This window comes from Penicillium angulare, assembly GCF_028827245.1.
Source record: "Penicillium angulare strain IBT 27051 chromosome Unknown utg000004l_segment0_segment0, whole genome shotgun sequence".
Lineage (NCBI taxonomy): Eukaryota > Fungi > Ascomycota > Eurotiomycetes > Eurotiales > Aspergillaceae > Penicillium > Penicillium angulare.
This window is the reverse complement of record NW_026623163.1, coordinates 4,136,519-4,160,800: the sequence shown is the minus strand read 5'-3', so window position 1 is coordinate 4,160,800 and position 24,282 is coordinate 4,136,519. Positions and strand designations below refer to the sequence as shown.

General features: G+C 46.8%; 7 protein-coding genes across 7 annotated transcripts; 3 read left to right on the top strand and 4 right to left on the bottom strand.

The window, feature by feature from the left end:
- Positions 1-360: 360 nt before the first annotated feature.
- Positions 361-903, bottom strand: N7478_005445 (uncharacterized protein; the record flags this gene model as incomplete). Its single annotated transcript, XM_056921659.1, has 1 exon — positions 361-903. The coding sequence occupies one exon, from the start codon at positions 901-903 to the stop codon at positions 361-363; it is 543 nt and encodes a 180-aa protein (XP_056779696.1).
- A 7,721-nt stretch (positions 904-8,624) lies between these two features.
- N7478_005444 (mRNA-binding protein PUF3) lies at positions 8,625-11,462 on the top strand (the record flags this gene model as incomplete). The annotated part of the gene is made up of 2 exons (XM_056921658.1): positions 8,625-10,971; positions 11,044-11,462. The coding sequence occupies 2 exons, from the start codon at positions 8,625-8,627 to the stop codon at positions 11,460-11,462; spliced, it is 2,766 nt and encodes a 921-aa protein (XP_056779695.1).
- A 1,158-nt stretch (positions 11,463-12,620) lies between these two features.
- Positions 12,621-13,214, top strand: cwc21 (U2-type spliceosomal complex subunit CWC21; the record flags this gene model as incomplete). The annotated part of the gene is made up of 1 exon (XM_056921657.1): positions 12,621-13,214. The coding sequence occupies one exon, from the start codon at positions 12,621-12,623 to the stop codon at positions 13,212-13,214; it is 594 nt and encodes a 197-aa protein (XP_056779694.1).
- Positions 13,215-13,497: 283 nt separating this feature from the next.
- Positions 13,498-15,430, bottom strand: N7478_005442 (uncharacterized protein; the record flags this gene model as incomplete). The annotated part of the gene is made up of 4 exons (XM_056921656.1): positions 13,498-14,595; positions 14,684-14,994; positions 15,056-15,131; positions 15,218-15,430. 4 exons carry the CDS (start codon positions 15,428-15,430, stop codon positions 13,498-13,500), a joined length of 1,698 nt encoding a protein of 565 aa, XP_056779693.1.
- A 561-nt stretch (positions 15,431-15,991) lies between these two features.
- Positions 15,992-19,607, bottom strand: N7478_005441 (ATP-dependent RNA helicase ECM16; the record flags this gene model as incomplete). The annotated part of the gene is made up of 2 exons (XM_056921655.1): positions 15,992-19,354; positions 19,407-19,607. 2 exons carry the CDS (start codon positions 19,605-19,607, stop codon positions 15,992-15,994), a joined length of 3,564 nt encoding a protein of 1,187 aa, XP_056779692.1.
- A 212-nt stretch (positions 19,608-19,819) lies between these two features.
- Positions 19,820-20,338, top strand: N7478_005440 (uncharacterized protein; the record flags this gene model as incomplete). Its single annotated transcript, XM_056921654.1, has 2 exons — positions 19,820-19,990; positions 20,042-20,338. The coding sequence occupies 2 exons, from the start codon at positions 19,820-19,822 to the stop codon at positions 20,336-20,338; spliced, it is 468 nt and encodes a 155-aa protein (XP_056779691.1).
- A 507-nt stretch (positions 20,339-20,845) lies between these two features.
- N7478_005439 (GMC family oxidoreductase) lies at positions 20,846-23,345 on the bottom strand (the record flags this gene model as incomplete). The annotated part of the gene is made up of 10 exons (XM_056921653.1): positions 20,846-20,977; positions 21,035-21,219; positions 21,275-21,400; positions 21,459-21,744; positions 21,810-21,870; positions 21,920-22,535; positions 22,592-22,635; positions 22,695-22,948; positions 22,999-23,152; positions 23,203-23,345. The coding sequence occupies 10 exons, from the start codon at positions 23,343-23,345 to the stop codon at positions 20,846-20,848; spliced, it is 2,001 nt and encodes a 666-aa protein (XP_056779690.1).
- Positions 23,346-24,282: the final 937 nt, after the last annotated feature.

Sequence of the window (24,282 nt, the reverse complement as noted above, 5' to 3'; positions counted from 1 at the left end):
CAGAATCCAGGTTCAATGAATCCTCCCAGGATGGCTGATGAAGGAAGAGGCGTCTCCCGAAAGACGAAAGAGCAGTTCAACAGAAAGGTAGGAAGTGGTTGTCTGGGCGTAGCCAAACTAGGAAATGGTTCTCAGAGTATGTGCAAGTGACACGGGTAGATCCGAGGAGAAATAGGTATATGGAAAAGAGAAAAGAACAAACAGATTCGCCAAGATGCTCGTCATGCTTTTGGGTCGTCGAAGAGGAATGTTGCGAGTGATATCGGGCGGACCTTTTGTCATGTTGTCACATATTAAATTAGGGAAGACGGTAGGTAATAGGTCGTGCAAAGGTCGGTGCGCCCGTAAATTTGTATCGCTTTAGGAGTAATTGTGCATATCTCCCTTCTCCTTCAATCCGCCCATCCGCTCAATATCAAGAGAGTGGAAGCGACCGGAGTCGTTGGTCTGGTAAGGAGGCAGCTCCTCACTGCATGGCTCCAAGCCAACACTACCAGCGTCACTGATTCGAACAACGACCATGCGGCCGGATTTGCGTTTGCCGGACTCGTCTTCCTCTTCGGGAAAGGTAATGCGAATCTCTGGTACAGGGCTAGGTGGAGGGCTATCGGAGTTGTCCATCAGGCTGCGCTTTTCGTCATACACGAGAATTGAATCGGATTTGTTGGTCGTGATGGTCAATTTGCGTTGGTGGGAAGGAGCTTGGCCATTGTGGACGGGGAGAAGTGACTGCTTCTTGTTCTGACGCTTGCGGCGAATGATAAGAAGGCCACCAACGAGGACAAGAGCGATAAGGATCAGCACGAGCAGGGCGATCATCAGATCGAGCATGGGGCCACTGAGACCATTGCTGTTGTTGCTGCTGCTATCACGGCCAACGATATTGGCGAAAGTATTGGCCATGTTGTCGAACTGGGAGTCGGTTGTGTTTGTCGATTGTCGATTTTCTTTTTTAGGTGGGCGAGGGTGGTTGGTCGAGTGCAAAGGACTCGAAGGCGAGTGCTGTCGAAAAGACAGGGATCGACGAAGTTAAATTCCAAAGAGCGTGGTGGATATCATCCGGGGGTGGGAGGTCGAGATCGAAGGAATGCAGAAAAAAGAACACACTGGTCGCGGACTGGTGGGCAGGGTTCGTAGAGAAGGAATGGCAGAACGTCGAAAGTAGAAGATCAAGACCGAAAGAATGGATTGCAGCGCAGCTGAAAGAGTGAAGCTGGTACCTGCTTGGAAAAAGAATGGAGGGAGTCGAGAAGGTGGGAAGGAGGGATGAAGGATGGAGAATGAAGGGAAAGGGGAAGAAGAAGGGGACAGGGCGGTTAGGCTACACTAGTACGAGCAACACCGGCTAGACTCTGTGCTCGGGACCGTCTAGACGTGTTGATTTGCTTTATTTTTGGTGCTTTTACTGGTCCCCCTAACCCGTTCATGGTTTAGCTGCAGGAACGGGGCTGCTGTTAGCTCCATTAGTGCCTTGGCAGCACCAATGGGATCCCCGTGGTTCCTGGAGAGCTGGCACCACTGGGCTACTTTGCTGTGAACCCCCACTGATGATTGGTTTCTGGGGAGATGATGGGCTCCACTTGCAAAGGATTGTTATGGATTTGTTTGTATGAGTTTGCACTTCTTGCTCATGCCCTGTTTTTCTCCCCTGGCATACCATAATGCCCTACAGCGTACCATAAATTTTTTTTTAAAAAAAAGGATCCAGTGTCGGTATGCGCATAACCCCGATGTCTCAAACATATTATCCCTACTATTCATGCCCTTCTTTCTCAGGCTACTTTTCGAGTACGAGTTACTCAAGTCCTCTTGAGATTTGTTATTAACAGCCCCCAAGGACCGGTCGGGTCACACTCAAGGCGAGTAAGCCAATGATGCAATCTTATTAGGGCCAAAAACAGTTAGAGGACCGAAAACAAGATTTCGCTGGCGGATACTATATTAAACTCGATGCTTGTGTTCTAGAATTCTACATAGAACAGTGAATCATTGCAGGTAGCATCGCAGTCAACAACCCTGTGCTTTGATCCAGTGTCTTACTCTCATTTTAACCCATGTACTATGAACACCGATTAGGTAGCTAACAACAACATAATTACACGTACCTCCAAGGCTATTGTCTCTCTTTTTGCAAACTGTGAAGTTCCCTGTACTTCCCCTATACCCACCAACCCCGATAGGCTGAGAGTTCGTGCGGATATGTATATCCGACCTCCAGTGGACCTCGAATCTCTCGCAAACTTGAACCGCATGTGGTTTTTGTACGAAGCTACCACATACATTAACACATATTTAGCATACCCAAATGAATAAAATTGGATGTTGCAGTTCCTGAGTATTAAATTATGATGATCCATAGACCATTATCAAGAAAAGTGGCAAAAGAAATACTACTTACTATGAATACTACTAGGTAGTATATATTTAGGTCTCAGCCGGCGAGTGCTGAGGTACTACTAGGTACTACTAGCTGCACATGCCATTGTGCCAGTGTGTGACCTCTAGGGCTACCTAGTAGTAGTACTACCTACTAGTTAGTATTCTATGCCCAGGTGCCCAGATCATTGCCCAGGTAATAATTTCAAGATAGTAGGTGGAGCCTGAGTTGGGTTGATCTCTGAAGTGGTAATATCAGCTATTAGGCAGTAGCGTCTATTTTGGCCGCCAATATTGATTAATCAACTTGAAATAGAAGTGCCAGTGGGAAAATCAGGTAATACTCAATTTAGAATAAACCATATCATGATATCTCCAAGGTTGAACCAGTGAAGGTACCGATAAAATTACCACTCTCGAAAGTCCACCAAAAGGACAGGCATATCGATCGCTGGGCTGCTCCATACTTGGTCCCTTCGACCCCGTCGATCTACATCTGGAACCTTCAGTTTATCAACGAATAGTGCACACCAGCGTTTGAGATTGTTATTCATCCAATAAATCCTTTATTTCGGAACTTGGAATTCCGAGAACATCTATGGATTTGAGTGCGTAATTTGATAGCGGGCTTCAAGAAGAGCGTAAGTTGTTGAAGATACCATGAAAATCTTGGAAGTGATTCCCACTGGAGTTGTATCATCTGGTTACGCTGAAATTGAGCGATAAGGCTGCTGCGAAATATCACATATGAAATTGATGAGTACCTCGCTTGTCGCTGAATGGAGGACTACTTCGAGTCTATTCAGATACCTGCTCTGATAATTCAGGTTAGACCATCTGTCTTTTGGTGACAAAGATACGGAGAGCTCCGTTTGTTCGTGGATTGGATGCATATATCCATATATGGACTTTGCACACGATAGGGGATTCTCTGTCTGGAGCCCGAGTAACGGGGAAAACATCTTACTGAAAACATCGACCGTCATCTTGATATACTCCCCAGTTATTGTAGTAAGAAGACCTGTTATTCGGGATAATTTTCCAGTTGCGCTTCACTCAATACAAGAGGAGATTAAATTATTGATACGGCAGCGCTGGATGTACTATTTTTCGGTAGAATCACCTATAAGTGGCTGCAGCTTTCTTCTGCTGGGTGATCTAGAAAATAAATATCATTTATTTCTGTAGCCCGGGGGTAGGTCAAGCTACTCGTATTGTTAAACCATGAAGTTGTAGCTATAATGTCAGAACTTGGTAACTTAGCGCATATACTATGTATCATGAAGATTGGTCTTTTTATTTTCTGCGGCTAGTGCCAGGTCAGAATGGTTGAATAAAGCTGTCCTTTCTTTAGGACCAACGATCGGGCAGAAAATGGGTACAAACTTTCCAAGAATGAGAGATTGTGGGAGCTCGATGGACTTGAACCTCCAGGGCTGCCATGTTATATTATATGGTGGATATATCGCAGGCTCAAAGTGTCACGCGACTACTAGTACAGAATAGATGGATACTATTGCTAAGTAGCCAGTTTGTTACAGTTTACATGATCAATGAATGGGATAGAATATTCATAGTCAAAAGACACGATAATGGGCTAGACAAGCTAGTAAAGTACTATATAGATGCTAATTTATGCTAATTGACTTTTATCTCCACCTGTTCCCCACCTATTCAGAACCCGTTTGAGATTAATTAGTGCTTATTTTCCCGCCTGGAGACGCGCCCCACAGGCTGGATGAAATGGCGACTGAAACCAAACCTAATGCCTAATTCGGGTCTTAAACACAAAGGAAAGAGGAGAAAGGAAGAGAAACAAAAGAACCGGGAGCATATGGAGAAAATAATAATAATAATACTAGGATGTTTCAACTTCCGAGGCCAGCCGTCACCGGACCACCCACGTCCACTAATCCCTGAAGCTCACCCTACAACACCGAGTTAACAGCCCATGTCCATGTCCGAGCAAAACGGGGCAAGCCAGTTTTTTATAGTCCGAAACAAATGACAAAAATTGATACATCACCTGTATCGCGGGGGACAAATCGATATATCGGAAGGTCGAGATAAAAAAAAAAGGATCGAGCTGTCAATTGTCTAGGAAACCATGAAACCATGAACTCAAGTGGAAAAATCTGCACCTTTCAATTCCGCGCTATGGGCGGAAATGTCCTTCCAAGGTTCTATGCCAAGAATTGGAAAGCAAGCAATCAGTCCCCTACAGCAGTAGTGCGGGAAAATATACGGTCACCGTGGAGAAGAGGGGAGGGGTAGGGGTTTCAAGGTCTGGACACCGGGCGCATGTCACTGCACTGACACTAAGATCGATATTTGGACTTATGTACAGCGGCTATCGGATGTAGATGCAAGGCAGATTAAGCATTAAGCATGCCGCACGGAACATAGTTACATATACTTTGTATAGCGGGGAATAGTCAATAGTGTGAGCCCTGTAGATATGTACGGGGTAAAGTAGAATGAATATATGGAAAACCCCTCGAGTAAACAATAGAGTGATACTATTATGTAGATCTGGGGAAGATTGGGAAAATAAATAAATAAAATAAATACGTAAATATAGTGGCACTGTGGTCTGTGTGACTGCTGTGCAAGGATTAGATGTGGGCTTCCTTGCTCTACGAGGGTTGAATGACTCTGTTGACAGCCATGTCTCAGGTTCCTTGAAAACTCGCCGGGCGAGATATTTGTTCACGCTGACGTTGTGTCTGAGATTTGAGTATTTTGTACTGCTGGTGCATGGTGATTTGTTCTAAATTCTTTTCTTAAATTGTTGTGAGTTGATGTCGCAGCCCATCATGCTTCTTTATCTCTTACTAGTACTACGGTAGGAGGATGAAACAGAGACGGTGATTTTGTTATTCGGAGGGGTAAGGCATCTCAGATTCGAGGATCACAGTTGATCGATGATGGGGATAAGCGGAGGAAGCAAGGGGTTGGCGGGTTTGGAACATTTGAGCCTGCATTCATGGCCCCAAGCGCGGTGTTGACGACCGAGCACACTAGGTGAGGCGGATGATGATCGGGGGGACGGGGATGAAGTTGAAGATTTAGTTTATTTAGTAAATGGCGGGGTTTATTTGAGTCACAAACAGGAAATATGATATTTCTATGGAGATAGATGGACATATACTATTAACCCATACTTATTAGTATACTCTTATGCATACCCTTCTATGTAAACGCTAGCTGCAATAGATTGCGGAATAGCCCGACGGAAGGGGTTGACCGCTACAAGACATTACTCTGGACGTCCTGTCGGTAGGATGTAAGTGGAAAGAGTTGCGGATCCGAGTCGATCCATCTACAGTATGTAGCAAAGAAGAGGCAAAAGGGCGCCATTGAGTTTCTGACTGGGCGGAGATCCGAACAGGTCGACCAACGAGCAGAAAATGACCGAGTCTGGAATGAGAGCATTCAATCCACAGTTCAAAAGGTGGCGGTCCTTGGATCTTTGGGTTTTGTCCTTGTTTTTTTGTTCTTGCTCTTGTTCTTGTTCATCCTTCTTGTTTATTATTTTTTTGGTCTCCAGGAATGTTTACCGTTCCGAGCTGAACCGGTCGGAGAAAAAACACGGGAGATTTATTGGGAATCCCGACCCTGCTTCTTTTTTAGTTTGGATCATTGGTCATTTATTTGTTTTTGTTTTTGTTTTTGTTTTTTTTTTTTGGTTGAGGCGTGAGATGTGTATGTGTTTGTGTGTGTGTGTACCTTGCTCGGATGTAGACTAGGGTCCTACTAAGTGGGACCCCTACGATCGTTGTAGCTCTCACGGGGAATTAAGTAGGTAGATCGGGGGCTTATTCTGCCACAGCAGGGTTGTGGGGAGGAAACAACTCAACAAAACTAGACTAGACTAAACTAGTGTAGTGAACGAGTAGATAAATGATCAATACAAGTGGTCCCTGAAAGAGTCAATTCTGGTGTGATTGGGTTGGGATGTCCGGTCGTGGCTAGACGGTCTCTGAATGCCTGATATGCTCTGACCCTGAGACGGATTGACCATGGTTGGCGGATTATCAAGGTCGGGCTCCCCGAGGATGTGGTCAGGAACTGTTGGCCGGAGAAGGAGGGTGACATCAAATCAAACCGATGAAGCCAGGAAATTGGGGAACATTGTTTGAATGTGACTGTGTCTTGAGAGGGACTAGGGGGTTGGATGATCTGGTGATGTATAGGCCCAATCCCAGGGGCGATTGCATCTAGACCATGGAGATGGCGGTCAGTGGGAATTGGGAGTAAGTACGGCGTACTGTGTATTTGGAGGAGTATGATGGGAAAAGTGTAGGATATATGGAATATATAGGAGAAGAAATATTCAAAGAGAATATAGACAATAGATATTACTGTAGATATCTTCTCTATGCCAGAATTGTCTAGATTTTGGAGCGGATCTCAGTGGAAAGAAGCTCTTTTAGTAGGCGGCAGGACCAAGGCCAGTGATCTTCTGTGACAATACCGTACTGTGGATTCCACACCTAAGTGGGCTACCCTAGCTGGGATGGGTACTTGTGTAAAATATGATACATCCATAATTTGCGTGGGTACTGATTCAGATGTGGGAATATCCACGGCGTCATGGCTGTACTGGATCATACGTCGATACGATACACGGCTGATCTCCAAGATCAAATTATATTATTTTATCTATCATTTTCTGGTCTTCATGTTACACGGCTCTCTTCTAGACGCTTTTTCTTCTTCTTCTTGTTTCTTCTTGACTTTTTCTCTTCTTCTTCTTCTTGACTTATTCTTTATTCTCTCTCCCCTCCCCCCACTCCCTTGGCCCCTCTGTCTCCCTCTTATCTGCAATACATTCAAGCCACCAAGAAATCGGGAAAATCCCAAATCCACTACTTTTTTTCCCCAAAAAGAAAAGAAAAAATTAAACCAAAATTAATTAAAAAACAAAAGAAATTCCCCACCAAAAAGAGAATTTCTTAGTCTTGAAGATCATAACTAGCACACTTGTGTGACAGCTGAACACAGATCAATGCTGTGCTTTGTCTCTCTTCCACATTCCCATATCCATTGACCCACTAAATCCCACTGGATTTTACTCAAATCTTTTGCGCGACTTCATCTCCCCCGTCAGCGCATTCCAACCATTTCAATCTTCAATTTCTTTTTTGAAATCCTTTTTATCCCATTGAATATCGGTGTCGCTTTCCATTTCGCTTCCTTCCTTCCTACCATCCCTCCCAACCACCCCCTTGCGCAAATTTCCTATCCAGGGTCTTCGTCCCCTTCCCTCACACCACACCCCCCCCCCACGCTCTTCCATTCTCGGGCATCGACTCGCTCTCCTCTCCACACCAAAGGCACAACGCACATGAGGACGATCGGCAAGCTGGGAGATTCCTGGAGCATGCACGGAGCAGAGTAACGTCGCGTACCCGACCTCTGTTCTTTCCCGGCGACCGAACTGCAGTGACAAACGAGGAAGGGGAGAAAAATAGCTTGACATTTTTTTCTTTTTACATTTTTTTCTTCACTCTCTCTCTCTCTCTCTCTCTCCGTCCTACCAATTCCTTTGTCGCCTTGCATCTGCTTGCTTCGGCCGTTCCCGCATTTCTGACCTGACGTTAAACCTCCTCTCGCCCTTCCTCTTATCAACCCTTGCTCTCTCTCTTTTATCTCGCTCGATTCTTCTTGTCCTTCCTCCGCCCCCTCCCCACGCTCCTGTATCCTTTGTACATGTCCTGGGCTCGTGGTCTCTGGGAAGAAAAGTTGTCGATTACACACATTCGAAAAAAAAGAAAGGGAGATCGGAAAGAAAGAAAGCTTCCGTGTCTCTTGTCGCTTCCCTCTTATCGCACTGTAATCCCTTCTTATCCCCCTCCTTTGGTGAGTTTCTCCTGGAAATCCTGCTACCTTAGCTGGGGAGCAGATGATGGGATCTGGGGAGATCCGATCCTACTTCTGGCCCCCCTCCGCTCAAACGAGGCGCATGCTAACAAACACTCGTCATTCGCAACAGTCTTAAATTCCTTCGTGTACGCCGTTCCTGGTGCCTGGTGCCCGCTTGCAAATACTACCCAACGAAAGAAGAAACGAAATCGTTGGGCTTTGTGAATCAGTCTCGACCAGCTCGAACTTCTTGCAAATAATAGCCGTTCGAGTACATATCGGATTCTCGTTACTCCCTCCATCACGTTGCTGGGATGGCCTCTACTATGGCAGCTAATGCAACCAGCGTACACAACGTACGATCGAGTCGCGGTTCCAATATGGGTTCATCAGGAATGAACAATGACCGCTCCCGCGGATCTCACAACAACAGTGTGGGAAAAGGGTTCGGTGGCAAATCCAGCTGGAATAACAACATCTGGGGTGATTCAAACCTTGGAAGCGGGTTCGGTGAAGGTATGTGTACCGATATGGTGACCAATGTGGAGGGTTTGATTTCAACAGACAGCGGTGCTTACAAGATGAACGCAGATCAACACATCGGTGAAACAGCATTTGAAGGAAAGTCAGGATCAGGCTCCTTGTTATCAACATCAGAATCAGATGGCTGGGCAGGTCGGCCCAATCTACCATGGAGCACAGTGAACCCGTCACTTGCCATGGGACAGAATCGTGCTATTGCTACATCGCCTATTCAGACTCGTGCCAACGACCGCAGTGCGCCCGCAATGAATGATACCCCGGATTCCTCCTACTTCAACTTGCCTCGTACCTCTGGGATCGGGAGCGCTTCAACTACAGTGAGCCATCGCCCTTATCTGAACTCTTCTTCAGAGGGTATTTCGCCTTCCGCAGATGGCATGGCATTTGGTGGATTCCCCGCTCTGCGGAATGGAGATGGAAGACGTCAGATGAACTCGTCAGGCCTAGCCGGAAGCCCCGTGGGAGCTTCATTCCCGAACAAGGCTGGCTTCAGCGGCTCTCTTGATGGTTCTCGATCCGATGAGATGACGACTGGCATGGGAATGACATCACTGCCTTCTGGTCTCCCGGATGGAGTATCACCACCCCAGACGCGCAGCTCGCTCTCTCACATGCCTCACAACTCCGTTTCTTATGCCCAAAGACCCGTTCACTCCGCTCATCCTTCTTTCTACTCTGACAATCACAGCATTGACGGTCGGTATGGTGGCGGCTCCATTGATCTTGGCGCCCAGTTCAACAATCTGCAGCTGAATGATGGTGGATTCAACGCACAGGGGTCTTCTCAGCGCCCGCCCTTTGTGGCACATTCATCCTTTGATAGCTCCGTCGCTCGGAACAAGTACCAGAACGATGAATCCAGCTACCAGTCCCTTGCTGGCTATGGCGGAGAAGGATCCCAAGATTTGCATCTCGCATACCAGACACAGTCTAGGGGCACTGAAACTGGCTCCATCTCCCCGTCTGACTACGCTCGTATGGATAGCCCGTTGTACGGTGGAGCTGATGCTGCTAACCAATATCGCAACGCAAATGGCCGCATGTCTGATAACCAAGCTGCCGCAGTCTTCGAGCGAAGACTGCGGAATTTCCAAGAGCAGGAATTCGTTCAGGCCCAAGGGCAGCGTATGCAGATTCCGAATGGCTATAATTACTCAAACTACCAGAACGCCGCTCGGTTGAACGCCATTCAAGGATTCTACCCAATGGCGCAACTTGGTGGTCTGGGTGGCGCAGCAGCTTTAGCATCTCGCGTCCAACGTGAACATGACCCGACGCAGGTTGTTCGGAGCCCTCTCTTGGAAGAATTTCGTGCGAACAGCAAGGGAAACAAGCGTTACGAGTTGAAAGACATCTACAACCACGTTGTTGAGTTCAGTGGTGACCAGCATGGCTCGCGATTTATCCAGCAGAAGCTTGAGACTGCCAACAGTGACGAGAAAGAGCAGGTCTTCCGAGAAATTCAACCGAATTGTCTGCAGCTCATGACCGACGTTTTCGGCAATTATGTCGTACAGAAACTGTTTGAACACGGAAACCAAACACAGAAGAAGATTCTCGCGAACCAGATGCGCGGGCATGTGCTCGCTTTGTCGACTCAGATGTACGGCTGCCGTGTTGTACAAAAGGCTCTAGAGCATATCCTCACTGATCAGCAAGCCGGCATGGTAAAGGAGCTGGAGAACCATGTTTTGAAATGCGTTCGTGACCAAAATGGAAACCACGTTATTCAGAAAGCGATTGAGCGTGTGCCATCACAATATGTTCAATTCATCATCAATGCCTTCCGTGGCCAAGTCAACCGATTGGCTGCCCACCCCTATGGCTGCCGTGTCATTCAGCGCATGCTAGAGCACTGCGAGGAGGTCGACCGCCAGTCTATTCTGGCTGAGCTGCACGCCTGCACTTCAAATCTCATTCCAGACCAGTTTGGCAATTATGTGATCCAACATGTAATCGAAAATGGCGATGAGAGCGATCGCGACCGCATGATCACCATTGTCATGTCACAGATTCTTGCATACTCCAAGCACAAGTTTGCCAGCAATGTTGTTGAGAAGAGTATCGAGTTTGGCAAAGAAAACCAGCGTCACCACATCATCTCCACTCTGACCTCCCCCAACGATCGCGGTGAAAGTCCTTTGCTTGGTCTGATGCGCGACCAGTATGGCAACTATGTTATTCGTATGTTACCCTCTTCCCAAGTATCCGAAAGATGTTCCCACCGCAGTCACGGTCTTCTAACACCTTGCACAGAAAAAGTTCTTGGACAACTCAAGAGCGATGAGCGAGAAGCTCTCATTGAACAGATTAAGCCCATGCTTAGCCAGCTGAAGAAGTTCAGCTATGGCAAGCAGATTGTGGCAATTGAGAAGCTCATCTTCGACCCCAACTCACCCGCCACTGGTCCCATCCCCCCTACCACTTCTACCACACCTCCCCATTCTCACAAATCCTCTCCTCAGCCTTCCAAGCGCTCAATCCCCATTGAGCAATCTCGCGCCCCATTTGTTGGTACGGCACCGCCCACACCTCCCCCAACGGACAATCAAAGCGCCGTCGACGGCTCTCTTGAGTCCAAGGGACTTGCTAAGAGCACTGTGACCTCGGTCTCCAGTCCCGAGACGGGTAACACGGGTGTTCCTGTCCCGGTCGATGTCACTAGTGCTCACTAATTCGCTGCATAATCTTACTTTGCTTGCTCACATACTCGTTTTTAATGCTGATCTGTGAAATTGAGTCATTTGTGCTGTTTCTTTTTCTTTTTTTACTAATATGGGCGTATACATACAGGGGAAATTCGGCGGGGATATATCAGTTAACAAACGTCTATGAATTTCCCCTCCTACCATGGCTTGTGGCGCAAGATTAGGCCCTCATTGTTATCTTCTTTCTATCTATCGTGTGTTGATTTCGGAACTGTTTCTTAACAACCCCCACATCTTCTTATGTCTTTCTATTCTCTACTTGTGTTTCATTGATATGTGGTTTTCAACTGTTCATTTTTTACTTTTTACGAAGTTCTCATCCCATCCTCAACATTGTCACTATCAATGTATGTTGCTTGTGGGATCGGGGATTTGATCTATGGGGGACTCGGCGTCTATGTGTTTTTACGGGGGCATCGGATATTCGCTCTTCAACGATCTTCGGCATATGACATGGGAGACTTGATTCGGTTCGGAAATGGAAATAAGGGAGAAACTAACTCTTTGCATGGCAACGGTCCTTTTATTTGTTATGATTTTTTCTCTTCTCTATGTCTTTTCTTGCCTTTGTCTATTTTCTTCTTATTTTCTTTCAAGGTCTATGGTTTTATCTTCCCACTTGAGGGTCATCTTTTACCAAAGATGCACAGCACATCTCTTGCGGGCTTTGCTATCTACTGTGTCGTGTGGTATTCAGTTTGCACTCTAGAAGTGTTGCTCATGCCTACGTTTGCGCTGTGTTGATATCTTGCTTTGGCTGATGTACTCAATATCAAATACTATGACAGCCATTCAATGCTTCTGGATAAATTTTTTTAATAAAGCCATCCTTCAAATCATTCACTTCAACTTCAAATATTAAGCTGTAGACTTCTTTGTGTATACATCCATAGTACCGATCTCCATTTACGTCGCAGCAAGTGACATGCGGATCAGCCAATTGAACACCCACACGTGACTGATAAGCTTCAACGATAATCTGCTATCAATCTTCTTTCTATTAAAACTACCATCCACAAAAATCCTCAAATCATACTGAACATCTTAGCGCCAAGCTAAATTTACCGACAACCTGAATCTAAGACAAAATTCCATACCAACATCTGACATCCCCATCAAGTCAAAATGTCCTCAAACGTCGGACTCACCACACCCCGCGGAAGCGGAACATCAGGCTACGTCCAGCGAAACAGCGCCTTCATAAAACCGCGCTCAACCGGTTCCGGAGCCCCATACCCACCCATGAACGGCCCAGACCGATCCTTCAAGCAACGTGTTCCCGACAAGCAAATTCTCGAGCATGACCGCCGGCGCGCGATCGAAGTAAAGGTCATGGAGGAACGCGAGCGCCTCGAAGAAGAAAACGAGCGCATTGAGGAGGATGCTGCTGCTGCTGAAACCAAAATCGGAAAGGGAAAGGAAACCGAAAAGGATATTGAAGAGGGAGAAGAGGAGAAAGAGCGTGTTCTTTCGGATGAGGAGATCGATGAGCGCTGCGAGAGTTTAAGAAAGAAGTTATTGGAGGAGTTGGAGAGGGGTGATGGGAGGGGTGGTGGTAATGGCTCTGCGCAGAAGGATAGAAAGATTAAGTCTTATGCTGTGCATGAGCTTGCTGAGGCGAAGATGAAGGAAAGTGAGAGGTTGAGGAAGGCGCTGGGGATTCGGGAGGATAGTTTGACTGGGGAGATTAGTAGTTCTAGGAGGGGGAGGTCGGATTAAGTTTATCTTTGTTTGAGAAATATTGCGGCGTTGGGTTCTGCTTGATTATGGGTGCATCTTGTTCGGTTGGGTCGTATTTCTTAGTTGATATGTGTCGTTTGTCACGTCCGGACTGAAAGGTTTAGCCACCATGAATTAATATCTGTCACGGGGTTATATGGATGTGTATATCATTTGTTCTTGTAATGGTGCGAAAAGAATCGCCAGTAATGTTTCTAGCTATATGATTGTACAAAACATTGATATATGAGATTCACAAGCGCCAAAGCCGAAGCGACAATTACTACGCCTTATTATCTTGTTCAGCAACTTGAACTTCCACCTGTAAATCTTCACAGCTTCTCGAGACTCCCACCCGGTTCAACGTGTAAGACTTAGTAAAAAGACTCACAAAAAATATCAGCCCAGAGACCGCACACGTAAATCCCCACACATACTTCAAGCTATGCGCATAAGCCCATTTGACATCCTGCTTCAACGGCCCATCCGGCATAGCCCGAATCATCTCCACAGCACTAGATGCCTCCCTCGAATACTGCTCAGCAAGCGATCTCAATAAGGGCCTCGACAACATAGTACTCTTCATTCGATTCTGAAAAATGACTCCCCCAATCGCAACACCAATCGATTGTCCGAATCCTCGAAAAAAAGTCGATATAGCAACTGCCATCGCTAGATTCTCGTCACGGGCAGAAGCCTGTATAGCCAATGCGACGGAGGGAAGCACCATTCCCAATCCAATACCACCGATAAGATTCAGAAAGATCCATTTAACAGTACTAGTCTCCACGTCGAGTAGACATAATAATCCCAAGCCTATAGTTGAAACCAACCAGCCGAGACAAACAGCCCAGTAGTATTTCCCTGTCCGACTTATAAGGAACCCAATGATCATTGCGCTGGGCGCTAATGTGAATGTTTCGGGGAAAAGAGCAATTCCCGACATTATGGGGTGGAATCCCTTCACGGCTTCGTAGTAGAGTGGGAGGAAGTAGAGGTTGCACCAGATTATCAGACCAACGGCCGTGAAGCCTAAAAATGAGATCAGAGCCGTTCGGTTATAGAACACCGCCGGTGGGATAATGGGATGTTTGGCGATTTGGATCTCGTAGGCTGCGAATGTGCAGAGTCCTGCGGCGCCGAGTAGGAGGGGAACTAGCGTGTGCCATGATTTCCAGGGGAATAAGACTCCTCCCCAGGTTAGTGGGATGAGGAGGGAGGCGGTGCTGGGGACGAAGAGGGCGATTCCAATATAGTCGATTTGATGTAGTTTGGCGCGGAATGAGAGTTGGCTTTGTGATTTGTGCTTGAAGCTCGTGGACCATGCTACTAACATGGTGCCAATTGCAATGAAAGGGAAATTGATATAGAATATCCAACGCTGAGAATTTTTGTCAGTTCCACCATGATTGGCCATGAATAGTAAAAACAAGATCTAAGCAAGTTGTATAGACTGAAAGACTGCTTACCCAGGTAGCCTTTTGAGCAAAACAACCCCCAATGACTGGCCCAACTACCGTCCCTAAGCTCCATATCGCACTGAGTATCCCGAAATACTTCGCGCGGTGCTTCAAGGGTACGATATCAGCGATTAGGATAGCTGTCAGGGTAATGATTCCTCCACCCCCAATTCCCTGCAAAGATCGTCCGACTAGCATCTGCGTGATATTATTTGCAACACCAGCTACAATAGCTCCGATGGTGAACCAGATAATGGCAATGATTACCAGCAGTTTGCGACCGAAGATATTAGATAATGAAGAAAAAACTGGCTGGAAGACTTCAAGTCATTAGTTGGATAGACTCGTGGAATGGAATGCCATGTGTTAACGTTTACCTACCGGCTGAACAAAGAGTGAATGACGTTCCTGTCCAAAAGGCCTCGATTGCAGTGCCTCCTAGATCTTGGGACATGGTCTGCGATTACCAGATTAGCTATCATTCTTTTGGTTCATTATCTGGATATAGTATCAGTTCGTCGCGTTGAAGGCTGGGAGCTATACCGGTAATGCTGTTGATATAGATGTGCCGTCTAGTGCGGCCATCAAACTTAGACTGCCGAGCGAGAGAAGAAGCAAGCCATCCTTTTTAGAGAGGGTGAAGGTGGTTGCACTTCCGGTGTCAATTTCAGAAACTTGAACCTCATTTTCATTAATGAGCTCGGTCTTGCTGTTTCCAGGCTCTTCGTGGTCATTTTTTGTGCTCGCTGCCTCCATTTCTGTTACCCTTTGAATTGGTGGTGATAGGGGTAGGGTTGAGTTAATGGGCATCGGAATTATTTGGTTCTTTATTTGGATTTTTCTTAATTTCAATGTATCTTATTCAAGTTTGTTTTGCATAAGACTATTGACCTCGTGCATAGTTAGTTTGAGTTTAAATAAATTTTGAACTGTGAGATGTGTAGTTCGTGACTCCTTGCATTAAAGAGATAAATCTATGTAGATGACAATTTTATTGCTTATTCCCAGCCTTTCAAGCGCTGTTCCCTGTTTTTGCCTCGAACTAGTATATGTGATAGATGTAGTAAAAGAGGACTGCGTATGATGATCGAAAATGGCTAATTAGACCAAACCTTGAATACACACACCGCTCCACTTATTCCACGTTATAAACACCCACATTAATTGAATATTGTTTAGTAGTACAAGGTCTGGTCATACCTAGGATTTACAATCGAGCCTTCCAATAGGAATAATGGCCAAGTAATAAGGAAGACAATGCATTTTGGATATCATGATCTCGTCTATACAACAAAATATGCTACTTTCAGCCGGCGCTCAGCCAACGAACTTTTCAATGACCCAACCTTCCTTGGGGTCCTTTTTCTGTACGACCTTCTTTGCAGGTAGTGGCCATCCAGTTCCACCTCCATCCCCGACCAAAGAAGGAATGACCCAGCATGACCTCCGTTGCGGAATACCTTCCAATGTATCCGTCTTACCAACAGGCTTGCCATACGCAATAAGTGGAGTGTCATGTGCCAGCGCTGCAAGCTGCAGCCCACTTGGCGCGACGAGAGGGAACATCCTAATCTTAGGCGTCTGATCCGATGCGACCACGCTAGCAGCTGACTGTTGCAGATGGGAGTAGATAATATATTGTGGCATTTCCTTAGGTGAAAGCTCCGACATGATCGAGGCAGGATGCACGAAAACTGCGCGCTCTGAAATGTCGTCCATTGAGCCTTCCCGGGAGCGGAATAGAGTAAGATAGGGAACATCAATGGCGCGACGGGGTGCGCGGGGAATTTCTGGAGGCACTGGAGCGAGGTCTGCGCGGATAGCGACATGGTCGATGAAACCGGCTGTGACGATTTGTTTGAGAGCTTTGATTTGTTTGGCGGATGGCTCGGGGAGACGAGGTTCGAAGTTGCCAATTAAGCCTGGATTATTGGCACGTACGATATCTGTGAGTTGACGACGGAGCTGAGTCGCTTCTTTGAAAGCCTTGGCACGAAGGAACATCTGTTCACTGAAGGCATCACCGTCTGAAGCGTAGGCGTAGGCGCAGATGGCAGAAAGGAATTTAAGGGCGTCAGATGTATCGTCGTGTTTGCCGAGAAGGCGGTGCACACGGGCGTAGGCTTTGAGCTTTTGCTCGCGCTCTGTATCCTCTAGGCGGTCTGCATTGGTGTAGACTCTTCTATCGTCTTCGCTGTCGTCGCTGTCATTTACTTGAGGTTTGGGCTTCGACTTTAAGAAGGCGTTGGGATCGATTTCAGTTTGTGCGACAAACAGATCCCCAACAGCTAGAGCGGATACCAAGGCAATCACATAGGGCAAACATCCGTGCTGGTGACCAATGTATAGCATCTTGCCAAATCGTGGAGAGAGGGGGTATGTTGCAAGACGACGGCCAATCTGTGTTACTTCACCATTAGATGAGAGAGCACCCAGATTTCGGAGCAGCTTTTCTGCCTTGGCAAGTCCTTGTCGGCTTGGGGGTGTAGGGAATGGGAAATTGATCACATTGTGTAGCCCCATACTCTTCATCTGAAGTACAACTCCTTCGATGGGAGTGCGAAGGATTTCAGGATCAGTGTATTCAGCGAAGTCGGCTTCATATACCGCTGAAGAATACATCCGATAGCAATGACCAGGTCCTGTTCGACCAGCTCGACCAGCTCTTTGGCTTGCACTAGCCTTGCTGATCCAGCCAATCTGGAAGCTTTGCACGCCGGTGAAGAGGTCGAATTGCTTTTCCTTGGCTCGACCGCAGTCAAAGACGTACTTAATTCCGGGAATAGTAAGAGAAGTCTCAGCAACGTTCGTGGCAAGAATAATGAGACGGGAGCCATCAGGTGGTGCCTCAAAGACCTTCATCTGCTCTTTTGTCGGTAGTTGTGAATACAAGGGCAAAACATGGACCTTCGTCGAAGAGTCCATAGCCTCCTCTCCAAGATCAAAATCTTCATCATCCTCTGGCTCATCTAATCCCGTAATCTCGAGATCACTATCGTCATCGTAGCCGTCATTGTGCATCTCAGTACCACCGAGTTCTAGATCTTCGGCTTCTAGAGGCGCGTCGTTGGCCGTAAATTGCACTCTCGCCTGTGTGGTATCCGCCCGCTGAGTAGGTTTGAATGCTTGTTTCAGGCGCTTGGACAACTGTCTAATTTCATTTTGCCCTGTAAGGAACACGAGCATTCCACCACCAGGAAGTTTGCGATGACCCCTAGAGACCTTGCGGAAGGCCTCCTCGACATAATCACGATGTGTGCGACGGGCAAAGTGGACAGTCACAGGGTACTGACGACCTTCTGCCTGAACCAAAGGCGGGGGCCCTTGGCGGAAGAGGCCTCGGTTCTCAGTGAAGTCTGAGATTCGAAGAGTGGCGGACATGATGACCACCTTCAATGGCTTAACGGACGGGTCTTCCTCGCTCATCGATTTGCGCAAGTCCACAATACGGCTGACCATTCCAATGAGAATGTCAGTGTTCACACTGCGCTCGTGCGCTTCATCAATAATGACAATGGAGTACTTCCGCAAAGCAAAGTCATCTGCAATCTCGCGGAGTAGAATACCATCCGTCATGAACTTGATGGCCGTATTCTTAGAAGCTGTACTTTCGAATCGAATCTGATAAGAAACCCGGTCCGAGTGCTGGCCAAGTTCCTGAGCAACACGGTTGGCCATACTGACAGCAGCGACTCGCCGAGGCTGTGTGATACCAATGAGACCAGGGTTCGGGCTATCCGGAGAACCGAAGCCAGACTCAAACAGGAATTGTGGAAGCTGGGTCGTCTTTCCGGAACCAGTAGCACCCCAGATGACGATAGTTGAGTTATTATGAATCGCTTCCATGATCTTCTGCTCCTCACCCACCACCGGCAATCCAAGACGAGCTTGTTGAATCTCCTCTGAACGATCAACTTGAACGCTGAAAGCCTTTCGGTAAGGATCTCCACTAGTTACTTGTAGCTCCGCAGGAAGGGGCTCTTCTTCTTCAACCGTATTTCGGGGTTCTTTCCTAGGGGCTGCGAAAGCGTCCTGCACTTGGTCATGAATCACCGGGCCGGTGGTAGGCTGAAAGCCAACAACCTCATTGATTTTTTGTATAGCCCAAGATTTAAAAGCAGACTGCCTCGGCTTAATTTTTTTCTCTGCCCCATCATCTTCGTCGTCTTCATCCTCATCGTTTGAGCTGCCTTCAGATGATTCTCCCGAGTCTTCATCTTCATCGATGTCTTCGGAGCCAGAATCGTTTTCAGAGCCCTCTGAACTGTCATCCTCATCGTTGTCGGAATCCTCCTCCCCGGAGCCGAAACCTTCCCATGCAACCTCCTTCACCGGCGCGGCAACGGGAGCGGGCTTAGCGGTGCGCTTTCGTTTTTTTATGATTGGAAATCCATCAGGCCCAAGCTCTAGAGGGCGCTTCAATCCGCTACCGGCAGGAAGTTGTGGTGTTTGGGGTTTTGGTGCAGGTACAGGATCTGTCGCAGGATCGGAAGTTTTGATATCGGCATCGGAATCATCGGTCTCATATCCGGGGGCATCCTGTGTAGTCACCGAGACCTTCTCGTCTTCTCGCTTTCGCTTGCCCAATTCCTTAATACTCTGGAGGTTCGAAACATCCACATTTGCACTAGCCAATTTCTTTAGCAGCTCGAGGTTCTCTTCTTTCTTCAATTTGTTTTCCTATGGAAAGGTAAGCAATGAGGCAGACGCAAATACCAATTATTTCACGCACAATATATTTATCCAAGCGCTTCTGCTTCTTGGACGAGACATTTGAATGTTGCTCTCGAAGCTCTTCTCGTAATTTTTGTCTTCTTGCCTCTTTCTCATCTTTGGAGACGGGCGCTAGCTCCACCGCATTGGTGTCTGCCGGCGCAGCAGGCTCTGGGCGCCGGTGTTTCTGTTTTCGCTGTCGCGGAGTGTACTTGGCCATGATTCCCGACTCCGCCACGGAACAAAAGACAACAAGTAAGCAATGTATGTTGTTGAGCTGTTGCTTGTGCTCGCGGGAAAAAAAAATCGAGGATGCTTGATGGGCGGTGTAATATTGCCCGTCATTGGTGTGGGGCGACACCTACCGCCTTGGTGCAAGCGTAGCATCAACAAGCGATACTTTCCTTCGTATTGAGAGAAACACGAAATACAATGGCTTCTTTAGACGACTCACTACAAGACTCTTTGAGTAACCTTCCATTTCCTGCCGCTACAAAACAAGTGGCAGGGCTGGTCGAGGGGATTAAAACCGATGTCATGGTCATGAAGTTCAGCGATAAGATCATGGTCACTATCTCGCAAGAGGGCCGACTCGCACATTGGGTTTGTTAAATGCGGTGGAATTGCTTTTTGAATAATGCTGACAATTATCAGCTACATGTACCAATGGGTAACCAAAACCCTGGAACTGATGGCATGCACACTTTCTCCGAGGGTACAGATGACAGCTTGTTACCCCTCAGCGGCTTAACAGCGACTTCTCTACTGGGAGGTTATGCACCTGGCCAGGATACTATCGGCCAGCTGTTTGCTCGCCAAATTGCGACTGCCATTGCCACTAAATCACCCGCCGAAAAGCGATTGCTTGTCGTTGGTCTTGGTTTAGGCTCATTACACTCTGATCGAGATTATTTTTTCTCCATAATCGACCTTGTGCTGCAATGTATTTAGAACAGCATTTGAAAAACGGAATCGATCAATGAATTATGAAAACTGCATTTGAATCTGACCTCTCCACTTGGATATGGGCGCACCTGAGTATTATTACATATCATATGGCAGACTGCACGAAAATGAATATTGAACCTGAGGCCAAATACCAATGGCGAGGCCCCTGATTTACCTATGCTTTCGATAGAACACTCTACGGTGGCAATTTCCTTTTGCTGAGGGTGCAATTGGACACCACATGGTTTGCTCAGCTATTACCACAAATTGAACTAACTCTACCGCAGCCCTTTATTCTCCAAGGACAATGGATACGTATTGATTACTATCACCACAGTGTATTCAATGTTGTAGTCAAATTCTCTTGAGATATCTGCATGGACCATAGATCGGACTAATAACAAAAACAGTAACAGCCCATTGGAGAGAATACTTGATCAAATCGAATGGAATTGCGCAGACCGAGGACAGCTACTCATAAGGAGAGAGATACAAGGCTTGCGCCTGCCTTTACAGTCTGGAAAGATGGGAAAACTCACCAGGGGCATGATAGGTCGGCACGTCCATTGCCAGAGCCGCGCCCGAGTAGCCCAAATCCTCTGCAACCAAAGTTGCACATTTTTCACCAATCAAGAGAGCAGTCTGCAGTTTGATATCGTTAGTTCGGAAATGTGTTTTAACAGACGACTCGACACTTACGCTGAATGTATTGCACCCAACATTGTCTGGGCAGATTGAAAGATCGCAGACCTTCAGCCCCTTGACTCCATGGACATTCAATCGTTCGTCTACGACACCTCCGTGTGGGGCAATGGAGCTGCCCTCCCGTGGAGCCATACTACATGTGCCGAGGCAATGCCACGTAGTTTCGACGTGGCGTTTCACTAAAGATGCAGATGTTAGAGAGAATCTAAAGGGATAATGTTTGATATAACATACCCCACTTCTCGATATGCTCAACATCCTCCTTGCTGTACTGAAGGGGCTCACGGGCTTCGTGTCGGTTGGAGTTCAAAGTTGAGGCCGAAGACTGCTTTCCAGGCTGCAGAGGTTCCGACCATGAACCTATAATATTTCAAAATTAGCAATTTCCTGAAACTGAGAGTCTAATAGTATCCCATACCATGCTGAATTCCAGCAGAAATATGATTTGGGCCAGCATAAGCCTTTGTTGTTGCAAGGTCGAGATCCCGCGTGCGAGCGGGGGAATCATAAGCAAAGTGAGGATGCATTCCTGTGACCTCTCCAGCATAAGCATTCATGCGTCGAGCGGTCTCGCGAGACTTGATATAGCCCCAGACCATCGGGGCCATATCACGCTTGTCATTCATAAAGCCAGCGTCGAAGTCAGGTTCCTCATACGGATCAGCAGATTGAATATGGGTAAATCCACGCGAAAATGGATATTCCTAAGAATCGAGTGATATTAATTAGCTTTGGTCGCTAGAGAGAGAGAACAATTGCATAATCTCACTAAGAAGTGGAACATCGTAAAGAACTTGCCCGGGGGCATGAGCATGTGGTCGCCAAACCATCTAATATTTCATCAGTACTTTGCCATGCCCAATCCAATTCCGAACTTACCCAGAGATAACCGAATAATGCATCACAGGTTTATCAGGCTTATTCTTGAAATATGACTCCCACCCAGCGTCAAACTCAGGCGTGGGCCACTTTTTCATCTCGTCGAGCTCTTCCTTTGTCGGTCGAATCTTAACACCAGCATCGATACCATTTGTTGCCAACGGGCCAGTTCCCTTAAGATTCCATTCTTCAAACACCTTCTTTTGGACTTTGGGATCACCTCGGAGAAAGTCATCGAACGTTTCAACATCAGGTTTCGCCCTGAAAACAGAGAAAGTGAGGTAATGGTCCTGGAAGTTTCGGCCAACTCCTGGAAGATTCACAATAGGCTCGACACCAGCACGGCGAAGCTTTTCAGGGTCACCAACACCAGATCTTTGCAAAATCAAGGGCGAGCTTAGAGTCCCACCGCTAAGAATAATTTGTTTCCGCGCTCGGTATATCTTGCGAATAGGTTCACCACCGCCGAGATGCTTGGTGGGTACAGTTACAACGCCAACGGCGCGACCATTTTCGATGATTATTCTTTCCACCTTGGTGTTACATCTCAAGTGCAGATTTGAGTGTTGAGCTCTAGTGCTGTGAACATACGCATGAGCAGCATCACTTCGACGACCTAAGTTCAGGATGTTAGAAAAGAACGGGGGACATTCAATGAACATTTGAACTCACCGGTGTCTCTGTTTATCCACTTCAACCAATGTTCTGCACCATGACTATGGTAGTAAGATCATTTAGCAATGCCCCTAAATGGCTTAGTATCTGGGCTTCATACGCGGTGGTCAAATCTTGGAGATCGTCAGTGACCGGAATCCCCTGGGTTTCAACAGCACGCAAGAAGTCCTGCGTGATTGGGTAGGTGTAGTTGCCGAAAGACACCTTGATGGGCCCGCTGAAACCATGCAAATCGCGGTTATTCGAAGAGCGTTGGTAAGTCTCATACTTCTTCATGAGAGGCAAGAGCTCCTTTGTTGTCCAACCCTTTGCTTGAAAGTCATCGTAGTCGGACGCTGATGCTCTGGTATACATCTAGGAAAATTAGTGATGGCCCAAACTGTAGATTGAGATCACAGACTCACCATAAAATTGACGGAGCTTCCGCCACCAAGAATGTTGGCACATGGAACGATAGCTCGCCGTCCATCTAGATGTTCCGAAGGACGAGAGTGATAGAAAGAGGCCGTCTTCGAGTCAAGTTTCATGTTGTTGGGATAGATACCCGGACGGAAGACCCTAACTTCGTTAATACGGCTCTATGTCAAGGTGATTTGGTAGTTACATACCATGGGTTGTTCAAGTTGTCTTCCCCAGCCTCAATCAACAACACCGAGAGGTTATGGTCGAGATTGGCAAGGCGACCAGCGGGCACACATCCCGAACTACCACCACCACAAATAATTATATCGACCTCTTCCGGAATGGTCATGATTGAAGCAGGCCTGTAAACCTTTGTTAATTGTTCAAATGATCAAGAAAGAAACGTAACTGCAACTGATTTTCCTCAGGCCAGGTCTTGCATTCCTATTTATACCGTTGGCATAAGTCCATGTATCTCCCTCAAGAGAAAAAGATGAATTCGAACTTGTAACACAAACACTTTACCCCAAATTATTTCAGCTCAGTTGACCCCGCAAGTGGGGATATTATCGGTTGATGAGGTGGCATTTGAGGGGAAATAGCAGTAAACTGAATGCAGAATTGCAATGGTAATGCGTGGCTTGGACCTTCTTCCTCTCTGTGTCTGATCTCTGGGTATTCGTGATGGGGATATAGGAAAGTATGCTAGTCTTTCTAGAATCACCACCAGACTCGACATTGTTCTACAAATGATAATATTAATGATTTTACAGAAGTGTGCAGCATCAAGTATTCAACTTAGTTGCAAAACGATGGTTCCTACGTGGTTTTGGTACCCCAGCCTACAAGTGTGCAATTGGATGTTCGATTTAGTTTCATAGAAAATGATAGTAATTCATAAAGCATCTAACCCGCCAATGAGCGGACACCGGGATTTGCTTTATGAGTGGTTCCGCTACAGGAAATAAGACCGACGCAAATGAATTAGAACACCTGGTTGACAAGTAACTCTGTACTTTGACACTAGTCATATCAACAAAATGTTCTAAAAAAGCATGATTCAATGAGTGGGGAACCTAAGAAATTGAGTTCCGGCTGTGAATCTTCCGAGTGTCGTTGCACTAGCGGCCCTCAAAACCTCTGTGGAGAGAGTATCATGATATCATCAAAGTTGTGAGAAAGCACTTAATTGGAGGAAAAAACTACTCCAAGCTGACTGGGCTTGAGATCATTGTTTCGGCCGTAGTGCAGGGTTTACTTTCACTCAATAGGCCAACCCAGACCAT